Source organism: Conger conger, chromosome 7 (genome assembly GCF_963514075.1).
Source record: "Conger conger chromosome 7, fConCon1.1, whole genome shotgun sequence".
NCBI classification, from domain to species: Eukaryota; Metazoa; Chordata; class Actinopteri; order Anguilliformes; family Congridae; genus Conger; species Conger conger.
In genome coordinates this window covers 16,942,906-16,955,113 of record NC_083766.1, presented here as the reverse complement: position 1 = coordinate 16,955,113, position 12,208 = coordinate 16,942,906, and the positions used below count along the sequence as shown (strand labels likewise).

The following is a 12,208-nucleotide window of genomic DNA, read 5'->3' as shown; positions in this document are numbered from 1 at the left end:
GTACAAGACAGCGTTTGGGAGCAGAATAGTTGATCCTATTTAAATCCTAAATCCAGCAGTGCAGACCAGGTCAGCCCCATCGCTTTCTTCCTTTCATGTCCTGGACATGTCAAATTTTATGAGCGAATTACTTGCCATCTGTCAACCATATTTCCTCTTTGTTTATGGCATGAAGCTCTTCCCTTGAGTGGTGACTGGCGATAATAACTGCGATGGAAAGCTCTCATGCTGGCCGAGAACTGAGGGGAAGAGCGACTTTAGCAAGCGGTGGAAGTTTAGTTTCTCTGCAGAAGATGGCTCTTTCTCCTTCACACTGCCCATGTCCATGGTTCCCGCTGCTAGTGCAGGTGCATTTCAGTCAGGATGTAGCACTGCTCTTTATCTCTTGACAAGAGAGGGGCTTCTCATTTTAAGCTTTGTTTTTTGACGCTTTTGTGAAATTATCATGTGCTCCATTTCGAGGAAAAGTCTAAGCGGGGCCCTTAGTTGACTGACCAGTGAAAGGAGACTTTGCAGTTTTCCAAGATTCCTTATCAATTTTAGGGCAGCATCTTTCAGCAAGAAAATATCTAAAGCTACTGTGAATTATTAATTAGCCGATTTGATTTGCAGTGCGTTACAAAACTATGTGGTTTCAGGGTCAGAAAGGGCAGATGGATAAATACCTTCTCTACATTTTTGTATCGTTGTGGTAGAACCAGGTTTTTGAGATTATTTTTTTTGCCCAAACAGAATCATGAACCACTACAAGCAGTTGGCTCTGAACCTTTTAGCCCAAACAGAATCATGAACAACTACCAGCGGTTGGCTCCAAACCTCTGCATTTGCACTGTAGAGAAGCTGGGGCTAGGCAGACTCCGCACCGTGCCACAGGAGGGTGTTTCCGCTCAGGTTGATTTGTAATGGCCAGCCTATTATGGAACTGTGCAGCAGGTTGGGAAATCGCTTGGGGTCAGGGGGCCAGAGACAGATTAATGCTCCAACGTCGCTGTAACCTGTGTCTGCCATTAAGCAGAAAGCGCTTTGCAGAACCTCAGGTCCCAGAGGAAATTATTTTCCAACCTCAAATGTTTTTTTTTTTTTTTTTTTTAAACTGGGATTTATACTGCAGGTAGTTAAACCACATTTTTTCAACGCCTGTTGTTTGAAATATAAAGAAAAACACGGCGCCCGAGGCTGCTGTACTGGGGTCACCGAGACAAAATCGTCCTGTAATTTATTTGTATATTTTTTTCGTGATTTCACCATGAATAAGAGTGGGAACTTCCGAGTCAACACAGGCCAAGTTTTGCCAAGCAAACTTGTCCGTTCTAGGAGCCCTGAGGCCGTTTTCTTCCTTCACTTTGTATTTATTTATTTATTTATTTATTAACCTTTACTTACACAGAGTAAGTTGACTGAGTATACATGCTCTTTTGCGGCATGTATACTCAGTCAACCCCCCCTGTATAATAGCTTCAGCTTCTGGATACTTCTTTTGAGAGTTGGCGGTCACCCATTGCTAAAAACATGATCATGCGTGCACTCCTATTGAAACTCTCTAGCGCCCTCTGGCATACGCAGTTGCCCCGGGTATGTGTCTATGGGGCAGGAAGGCGTCTGGTCAAAACGTCCCAAAAATTATATCCCTGTTTGTGGTGGCACATGGTCTATGGAGAATGGATAAATTAATTTGAGTCAATAGCAGAGTGGAATGGAACACATGGCTGGAATACCTTGCTCTTCATTTATTTTATATGCATAATTCCTTGGCTGCAAGATAGGCAAACGGGCACATTGTTGGGAACCTGGATGTCATTCGACTGCATTGTCCATTTGGAATGTCAGGAGCAGTGACGCTGCCGTCCTGCAATCAGCCTTGCCGATCCTGGTTTGTAATAGCGGGAGATTAGTATTCATCGTGTTGGCTGTAAACAATGAATTATTTATGCTTTGCTTAAAGCAAATGCTCTGTTCTGTAACAAATGGAAGTAATGTAGAGGGCCAAGATGCAGGATGAGAAATATTCATAAAGCTGCTTTGTACCAATTTAAATTTAAACAAGTGAAAGAAGCATTCCATCAGCATCTTAATCGTCAGAAGTTGGAGTCATTTTGGGAAATTACAGTTCTCGCGGTTCAATCATCGCTGATAGTTCTGGGTCATTGTGCATTTATGTTCCATTTGAATTTTAAAATGTGGTTGACGGCTCCACACTTAATATTCAGAGACCAAGGAGTGATGCGAATTGCCATCCACTGTATCAGAGATTATTATTATTAATTTCTTTTTTTTACATATCTAGATTTTCTCTTTCTGAGTTAATACTCGTCTCTGTGCTATTATATGATATGTGATAATAGCAACACAATTATTGTCAAAATGGACATACTAAGTGGTACCACCTCCCAAATGACTAAATATCAGCTTCAATTTCCGACGCCTATTTTATCATCTTTTTTTGAGTCACGTATGCTTTCCTTAGATTCTGAATAGAGCCTGCCGTCTGCCCAGCTATGATTTCTTTTCGTACTCTGTTTTAGTCTTCTCTCTTTCAGCTTGTGAAATTAAATGGCATTGGACCTGCCAGTCCAGGGGGAAGTCATAAAGACTCTGTTGTGAATTATTTCCCAGACCATTAAACAGAAATCTGCCAACGATGGCCATTCTGCACTCCGAACTGTTCAGGTTTCAAGTCATCTTTGAAATGTACCCTCAGTGGGACCTAGGCTTTACAGTGTTCTAATTTAAATGTCCGTGGCATTTACCATAAGAATTTTCTCTGTTTGCTTGCAGCTAATGTCTTGCTGGTCCACTAAATGATGTATGTGAATCAGTCCTCACAAGTTGACAGGCTCACAGTTCAGTGGCCGTGGGTGCAATCCGTTTCATCATCCAGTGATGATGTTTGTAGTAAGACATACGAATTTAATGTATTCCTTCCCCAGGATGAATATTCTTTTTGACAGCTGTTTTATAATGTTTGACTAAAATTTTATATAAAATCCATTATCATAAATTTGCAGCGTAATGTGTTCCAATTGTATTCTACCTCTGAGTGCCAGTGTATTTAGCACACTGAATGCCCAAGGGAATTTGCTATTTTTACAATTCTCAATTTGAAAGTCTCCTGTCACAGTTGACAAATCATATTATCATTCTTGATGCGAAACATAAACAAATGAGGGAACTTGTCATGTACGGGTGTGAACAGTTAAATCTTTAAACGGTTAGCCGAAACAGAGTTTTTCTGAAGCTGAAATGGCAAGCTCAGTTTAATTAAATAAATGTGCTTTCACCGCATGTGACAAAACACAAGCAACTCAAAGAAAGAAAACTACACAATTTAAGTGTTGTGTGGCTATACTCTAAGGTGCCTTTTCAGTATAGTCACTGCAGATGTAACTAGAAAGCCATCTGTTAAAGATAAAATTTGGGCGTCACAGTAATAATCAAAATGCTAGTTTTTGGTAAAAAAAACAAATCGTCATGTGATCATGTGATATGACAGTGCAAACACACCCCCACTCATTCTACAGTCTTTTGCTTCCAAAAAAAGGTGCATCAAGAATCCATATGCCTCAAAATCAAGTTTAACGCAGAAACAGTCTGCAGCTAGGTGTCAGAATGTAATTTATAGTGTTGTGTGCACATGTTCTTTTCGCCCCAAATGTTTTATTGCTGCGTGAAAGCTGCCTTTGCCTTCTCTGAGTCAGAGCATCAAAGATCTACAGATCACTTCGCCCGGACCGTGTGGGTGCTGTGCCGGTCTTCTTACTGGGACACGGCTGGGGTGAGGTGACTGACACCAAATTCAGGGCTATTACAACTCACAGAAGACCCCATGGTTCCTAATCTGCTACATGAGCAGCTTAATTCCAGAAATATAATGTAAAAGAAGGACAGTGGAGCGCTAAAAGCCTACAAGGGAAAGCTAGATGTGTTATTCCTTTGTATCATTTTTTGCTTGTGAGAGGTACTTATTAGTACCTATATATAGAACACTTGAGAAATGTGTTTCTTAAAGGACAAAAATGTATCTCCCCTGCACCTTTATTTCTGAAGAATGACTCTGCTCTATGCTGGACATGCAGTTATCAGTCCTTAATAAAGTGCCGCCTCCACTGAATTTGGGAGCTGGTGTTGCAAACCTGAAGGCCTCTGGCTGGGTCTTCTGCTGCTTGGGCAGTCCCCGTTCGAATGCACTCTTCTCTAGCGCTCACTTTTACGGACTGTTTTCCTCCCGTCCTTTCTCTCATGTAAGTACAACACGGAGCTATGTGTTTATTAATGGAATTTATTAATGGAAAGGTTAGGCACTTGCCCTTTTTCTTGATGTCGCAGTTCTTCCGTGGGGCTTTCGTGGATTTCACCCGTTTCGAGAGAGCCTTGTGTACCATTTTTGCGGGTGAAATCCCATTATCCCGGCAATCCCATTTCATCGCCCCTGCGGTCTCAGCGGGCTAGAGGTTATGTGCGTGGGGCCGCTGGGTGCAGAGGGTAATAAATTATGCGCAGGGCGCTTCCTGCCCGAGTGTTTCTCCCACAGCTCTGCGTACGGTGGGTCCTCCTCCATTATCCTAGATAATGAGCCCTGGTTCTCATCTAACCGTGTGGCTCCCGATGTCCATGCTGTCCGACGCTCTCTGCTTCTTCCATTCAGAACACCCCCAAAAGACACTGCCTGCAAGGAAATATGCAGGTGAAAAATGAAACTCAGAACAAACACTTAATGGATCCCCCTTTCTGCTCAAAGTTTGTGAAGCTTGTAAGCTTGTGCATGTTTAGTGGGGGCACTGGTGCCTGTTGGTTTCCGCTTGATACTGGAACTGCTTCTAAAAATGTCAATTCCCACTGACTTCAACAACCTTGATCTATGTCGACATTAGAACTTTCAGTTGATAATTTAATTTGAATGTCATAGATTTCCATTCAGACTAAATATCAAAAGTGAAATCCTGGTGCCGTTCAGTGGCCACACTGAGCCCTTGAACCCCAGTAGTTCTGATGGTCTGTGTTTATTCCGAAGATTAATAAAACTTCCACATTGAAGACCTCAGTACACCTCCAGTTTGTATGCAGAGATGAGACCTGCAGCGTGCATTTAAAAAAGTATATCTCCTTTGATGTTTGTGGGGAGGAAAAGAGAGATGGAGAAACGGGCAGCAACAGTATCTCTCTCAAAGCCGGTAATCTAAAAACTAGGTATCTGACAATTTAGTCTGACTGTAATACACAAGAATATACTTAATAAACGTGTGTGGCACACGATTGTCCTGCACCATGCATTCAGTCCTCTCTTTCTCCGTCATATGAATGCCTTACAGGAACCTTGGAATCACTGATTCCTTGCCAATATCTTTTAGCAAGACTGTACTGCCATGTTCAGTCATATTGTGGGAGGCGTTTCTCAAGTCAGTTCTCTGTATAATGGCGCATTGTTTGTTTTTATTGATGCCCAATTAGACTAGATGATACCTTATGTTCTTGTATCTGTCTTGAGGGGTGCAAAGCGTTAATTTCCTGGTGTTTTATAGTCTAAACATGTTCTACCCAACCTCAGCTCATTGGTTCAGGGCATGGCTCCATTGGCTTGAATAGTCCATGGCTGGATGAGACTTATGGGCGGTCAGCCCTGAAGTTCTTCCCCAACCTGACAACAACAGTCAGAACATTGGAAATGAACAGGGGTGACCAGTTCATCATGCATTCAGACAAAAATGTTGTGTCATGGTTTATGGCATAGTTTCTTCTTGATATGCTTCCCGTGACTTAAAGTTGGGAACTGAAAATCCAGTGCTAATATTTGAACTTCAGAGGAGAATTGTACTTTTCCACCTGTACAATGAGAGTTCAGTATGTACAATTCTACAAGGTATCATAATGTTCCGACTGAAATATCATGGTTGGATACCATGATAATGTGAGAGGGAACTGGATAATGTAGTATGAGTAGAAGATAATGTGTTTGTGGATATATTCACCGCATATTATATGTAACACACATAACATTTTGCAATGCCGATCTTACAGTATGTTCATTTATTTATTTGTTTATTTTAAAGGATCCCCATTAGCTGATGCCATGGCGATCAGCTAGCCTTCCTGGGGTCTGCATACTGTTCAAATGGAACTTGATCTGTCTTTTCTTTCTTTTTCTTTTTTCCACAAGGGTATTATTGGCACTGGTGACTATGGTAACTTACAATGTTGGACACACAGTACTGACTGAAAAGAACGCTATGAAGTGAAGCCATTCAGTAGCCCTGTGCCTTGCATTAAGATGATGGTGAAACGGCTAAACTGATTGATCTCTAACCTTGTCTTTTTGACCATTAACTTTCTATCTCCCTCTGCCACGTGGATGGCTTTTGCTGTGTATTTGAAATCCTCAAAGGAAGTGTGTGATGTCTGTTAGCGCAGAGATGAGGGAATGGGCATTGTGATGTATGAAGGTTTAAGTTTGTGTGATTAATCCAGATGGCACTGGACTCTTTCGCTCAGTGGTGACCACTGCTGTACTTCTGCACATGGGAGGGATGATATGGCCCAGAATGTCGAATGTTTCTAAACTCTGCCATCGTGGCATCGTCTCGGACTTCAGTTCATTCAAGGGGGTCCTCGCTGTTCTAGAATCCGTGTGTCTCCGTGAATTGTTTTTTTGCGCGTTGCTTCTGAGATGGCATGTTTTTCTGGGTGTATATCTTTGTACATGCAATCATGTTTATGAGCATGCCTGGTCTTGATGTGTTTCACACAGAATAATGATGAGAGAGAATTATCCTGCTTTGGGGAAGGGCAGCAGAGTTGCTTTTATCCTATTTATAGCATCATTCCTGGCGCTTCGGAAATGTATCACAGCGGAGTATTGTAATAGGCTATGGGGATGAATACACTAACACCTCTGTATACATTTTACATTATTCAAGAGTTTGCAGGTTTGAGCGATAGTAATCGACTGAACTTTTTGCTGCAATGGTAATTGTATACCGAAGAGAAGAGTTGAGACAATTATTTTTGGGCTCTGAAATGGAGTTGATATGCACTCTGAACTTTAGTTGTGATGCTTATTGTATCAAGAAGAACATCCCTGTACTCCAGTGCAAATGCTTTTACAGTTATTTCTCTGTGCAGCATACTGTAATTAGCTCATAGCTGTGACTCACAGTCAAATAAAACTGTCACCATTTTCCCCATGGTCAGATGAAGTTGTGTTATCATCATGACAAAAACGTTGGCCTGTATTTTTGGGTAATTCGGCTAGTTGCCACTTTTAATGGCGTCAGTGTGGGCTCATGGACAGCCATCTTGTTTTTCAGTGGTTCACGTATGAAGCAAGGTCTGTATTCAGATTTTAACATTTTTATCTCCAAGTAAAGTCTTCAGCCAAAAATCTCCCCTGTGACAGACCAGGCCATGAATAAACATTCACCATTACACTCTTGTTCCTTTCCAGTTGGAAACGTGTAAGGTTCTGGCAGTTGGTGTTCATGTGGGCAAATAGAAACGAAGGAGTAAAATATTTATATATTTATTTAGTTATTTATTTTGGCCCAACAACAACTTCTGCCCATCTGTCATCACAGTAAGCAAATGGTTGGATACCAGCTTCATCACCATAAGAGGGCAAACATGAGTTTGCACACATTGCTGAAAATGTCTAATACCCGTTTATCATTTTGCCTTTTAATTGTAAATAAAACTCATAATTTATCATCGTTTCGGTGGACTGTGGAAACTCTTCACTGAATTTGAGTGTAGCCTACTTCTGTTGACTTTGGAAGGTAATGTAATAAATTGCTGTTCCTGCTGCTTTCCCTGCATGCCCAAGATTGGACTAGAATCGGGCAGAACACAAACCTGACACTAGGGCAAAAATAATCGGTTGGTTACAAAAAAAGATTCCTCAAAATATGATTCGGAAACATTGTCTTGAATATGTTACCAAACACAGATTAACTTGCACATGTAACAAACATAATGAACACTGTATCATTCTTTGTCTGGATAATGGTAAGCATTGCTTTTGAATTAATGGCTGTTCTGTACTTTGCCAAACAAGTCACACTCAAAAGCAGTTTGTGTCACATACATATTCGCTTTGTTGTCTTTTCCAGTCATTTCTACGTTCAACTTTAGTTTCCTTTCACCCTTCTTTTTCCAGTATGATGAAAATAATGTGGGGGAAAAAAATATATATATTCTGCTTCTCAAAGCTAAAATCATCCCAATTACCAGGCTTTCATGTTCAACTTTACAATGTTATCGTATGTGACCGTTTAATTTGTTACTTTAAACTTTGTGGACAGACTGAATATATTGGCTTGTAATATATAATCATCTTTATTTGATATTAGTTCATTTGATATGCTGGATACACTATTTTGTTTTTTCCTATTTAGAACATGCAGTTTATTTGTCATAGTTTGAAATCATTTTCTGTGTGAGGGACTGTGAGATGCAAGACTGCAAGAATTTTTGCAGTAATCATATGCATAATCATAATCTTTAATAACATACCCAAGCGAAACCTCTTTAATGATACCTTTGGGATTTGTCGGGTATGTCATTTCTTCATTTTGTCTTTTGTGTCTTTGGCTGCCTCCCTGACTCCTTTTGATTTAAGAGGCCGACTGACCGTTTTGTAAACACCGGGATTCAAATTGGCACTTTCTTTGGCTGAGATAAGTGTCATATTGTTTCCATTGAAGAGGTGAATATAATGCCTTCTGAAATTGTAATTGGTGCAAGCTAAATTTTGTCTCCGGGTTTTCAAGCATTTGATGTGGCACAGTTTATTGTTGACGAACAGATGCTTGCAGTTGTGTTCTCTACCACAACAGTCCTGTAAAACCTTCTACTGTATGTTTTATTGACTTCATCTACCATTGCAGTCAGTTATCCCCCTCAACAGTTCTACAACGGTATGTGCAGGGCATAAGTTTAAGTTATTTATCTGCTTCATGATGTGGATAAAATGCATTTTGCTCGGGTGCTGATTCTTTGAAATGTTATTGTGATCATATTGCACTTTGCCTTCTTCGATTTGGCCGACCATAGGCTATAGCCTAAATCGTGGGTTATTTTTATTTTTTAATGCTTATTGAGATTTTATTTGTTGCCATGAGCAAGTAGCCATGTTCTGCCAGTGTTTTTTCATATTGAGCTTTACGAAATACAAATATGACATGTCAGTGTTGTTAAAATATATATAAAAGATCTGCTTCATCTATTGCCTGGTACCCGGACGGAATTGGTTTATTCGCACTCCGAAGTTTGGTCCAGACAATATTGGTTTTATTTGGACTTTTAAATCACCTCCGTGCATTGCAATGTTTTTCAGATGGTGAAATGGTCCCTGGGACTCACTGTGCATGAAGAATTTTTGAATTTTGTTATGATTATAAAAGCGGGATTTGAATGTCACATGTCATTTTAAGGCTCGTTTAACCCTATTCTTGGTTCTCCTTGCATTTTCTTTTAATTAGTGACCAGACGTCCATACTTCAGGCTATTAAAAACATGTGATTTCACCTGTTCCTGTAATTGATACAGTTGGTATGGGAGCCGGTGTTTTTCTTCAAAGGTACATTTCTCTGTTCCATCTGCTATCATATTAGCAGTTCCCCAAGGGGAATAGATGACATGCTGATTGGTTTATTGTATGTTACACCTGAGACAAGACCTATTAGTGAATTAAGCCACCAAGTCCAGCCCTTCTGAACCTTGCTTTCCGCATTTACGGTCCGCCGTGCACCTGACCACACCCTAAATAGCCTTGCTAAATAGACTTTGCAATCAGACTATGAAAATAAAGCCCTCAATGTTATTTTTCTTTAATGGACTAGCCGAACAAAAAAAACCAATATAGGGACCAAGTTCTAAAAAGCTCTGACCTAGATTCTGTCATTCACAGCAGTTAAAGCATTCCTTACTATATTCTCTCTTTTTTTCCCCTCATACAGACTGAAGGAATATTTTTAGTTTTTTCAAAAAATGTATCAATTTCCTCTGAAATGTATCACAAGAAGAGCGTCTAAGACCAATGAAACCATATTCTTATCCGACATTACTCATTTTAAAAAAGAGCACTGCTCTCTATGACAAAACTGGAACCAGTGGCAGTAATTTTGCAAAACATTAGCAGATTAGCTGTGAAATAATGTCTTGCTGGGGAAAGCAAGACATTAAGCCCCTAATTCTTTTTCCATTTTTGTCTCCATCAATGTACAAATGAGGGAATCCATGAAGTGTGTTCTTGGTTTTGGCAAAATGTATCCGTTTCTGCTTAGAAATGTTTTCATCTGCCATTGGGCAAAGTACAGTCACACAAATTGCGCTAATATAAGTTTAATGACTAAAATGGGCTAATCCTTGGATGTCATTAAAATTCTTGTAAAACGAACATTTCGAGGTGATATGAAAAGTGTGTTTTGATGAACATAAGTATTTAGTGACATTAATGTCCCACTTTTCTCCATAGTCTCTCCACGCATTTATGTGCGACGGGAAAAATACATAAATAACAGACAGGCTAGTATCCTCTGAGGGAAGACCCGTTCAGCCTAGAAGCCATTATTCAGTGTGACGAATGGGGACCCGAACGGTGTGTGAGTGGATCAGCTTCTTCACTGTATGAGTTTCCTCAAGAATGGCGGGGGCTTGCTCTGACCTCTTAACCTGCTCCACACACAGAGCACATCATATGACTACAAATCTTGTGCAAATTAACAGCGCAGGGATCACTGTAGAGGTTGTGGGGTCTTCCGGGGGCACCAGAGATACCTCTCAGTCCATCTGTGGTATCGATCTGGAGATGCCCTGGACCTCCTGTGAGAAGCAGGCCAGGGCCTTCACCAGGGACCTAAGGCGAGCTTGTGAGAATTGCTAACGTGGTCAGAGATCAGCGGGACTAAAGCAGGGGAAAAATGGTCTTGGCTGGAATGGACCTTTCCCTCAGCTGGAGGTGGCAGGCTGAGAGCTTGTTCGTCTCATCCGAGCAGGAACTTGGTGCTTTTACCGTTAACGGCAGCCGGGAAAGCCTCAGAGATTGAAACGTAATTTTCAGAAAGAAATATTGACAGTAGACGGGGAAGCCTGAATACAAAGGCAGGATTTCCCTCAGAATCGCACCCGCGCAGGTGAAGCGAAGCGGCGTTCGTTCCGCTTTGTGGAAGAGATGTCAATTACAGATGGAGCATGTCTGTCCTGAATGACAACGCCAAGTTTTTCCAACAAAGCACAATATTTAATTTAATATGGTAGAGTAAAAGCCTGTGTTTGGAGTGCAGAAATGAAGCACCGCTCTCTCTCGCAGCCATGACGGGTGGTATTCGTAGCTGATTTGCAGGGTGACTGGAGTCTGGTTTCATCATGCATGCTAGACGTCCGCGTCATTAGCATGCAGGTAACCAGATTCACCCACGCGAGTCGAACAGGCTCAGTAGGAAAAATACCCCCCTACTTCAAAAAAAGACCCAGGTAAGGTAGTGGAGGTTCAGGAGGTTGCTGCGGGGTGGAGTAGAATTTTTTTTTTTCAGCGTACGCAAGCCCCCCCCCCCAACGGGCCCCGTTTCTGCACGAGTGGCTCTGCACGACGGAGCCAATTAGCGCTGTCGCCGCCCGGCCCAGTTCCCTGAGCGTCACACGTCGCAGAGTGCCGCTGCAGGCACGTGTGCCGCGCTGTTTTTCATCTTTCCCAGGCCTCTGCACGGGCTGAACCGTAGCACCCAGCGGTACCTTCTCCCGCTCCGTCACCAAGCTATTTCTGTCCTGGGTGAGGTTCTGAGTGCCGCGCAGAAAACGGAGGTTTGCGTGGCTTAGAGCGTGAGCTAAATTACAGATTTTTACCCCCCTTCCTTTTGTTTTTCCGTTTCATTTGAGGCTGGTGCATCCAGGCCAGGTCCACATTAAAGCATCCTCTGTGTCCTTGAGCAGGGAGGGGAATTTATGAGTTGGGAGAAGGCGCTGCTGGGGAGCTGAGTGGCATGATTAAAAAGGGGATAAATATTGCATGGATGTTGATTTGTTTTGTTCTTTTTTTTGGTTACAGAGCTGTCACTTGGAAACCACGAGAGGTTTGATTGGAGAGCAGGCTTCAGCGACGTGAAGATGTACAAGGACTACAGGTCTGGTCGGGCTGCAGGTAAGGAGTTTGCTGCTACGCGTTTCTGAATTTTGGATTGGAGGTTCTTCTTGCCCCCGGGAGCAGAATGCAGCGCTCTTAATT

The 12,208-nt window shown here is 41.8% G+C and overlaps 1 protein-coding gene across 3 annotated transcripts in view; it reads left to right on the top strand.

Moving 5' to 3' along the window:
• The window catches only part of LOC133132654 (ecto-NOX disulfide-thiol exchanger 2-like), a 176,142-nt gene that overhangs the window by 33,806 nt on the left and 130,128 nt on the right, over window positions 1–12,208 (top strand). For all 3 annotated transcript variants that reach the window (XM_061248249.1, XM_061248247.1, XM_061248250.1), the window contains exon 2: window positions 12,032–12,124. In XM_061248249.1, the coding sequence (XP_061104233.1) occupies window positions 12,091–12,124 (34 nt within the window). In that variant the 5' untranslated portion in view covers window positions 12,032–12,090. The remainder of the gene's footprint in view (window positions 1–12,031; window positions 12,125–12,208) is intronic.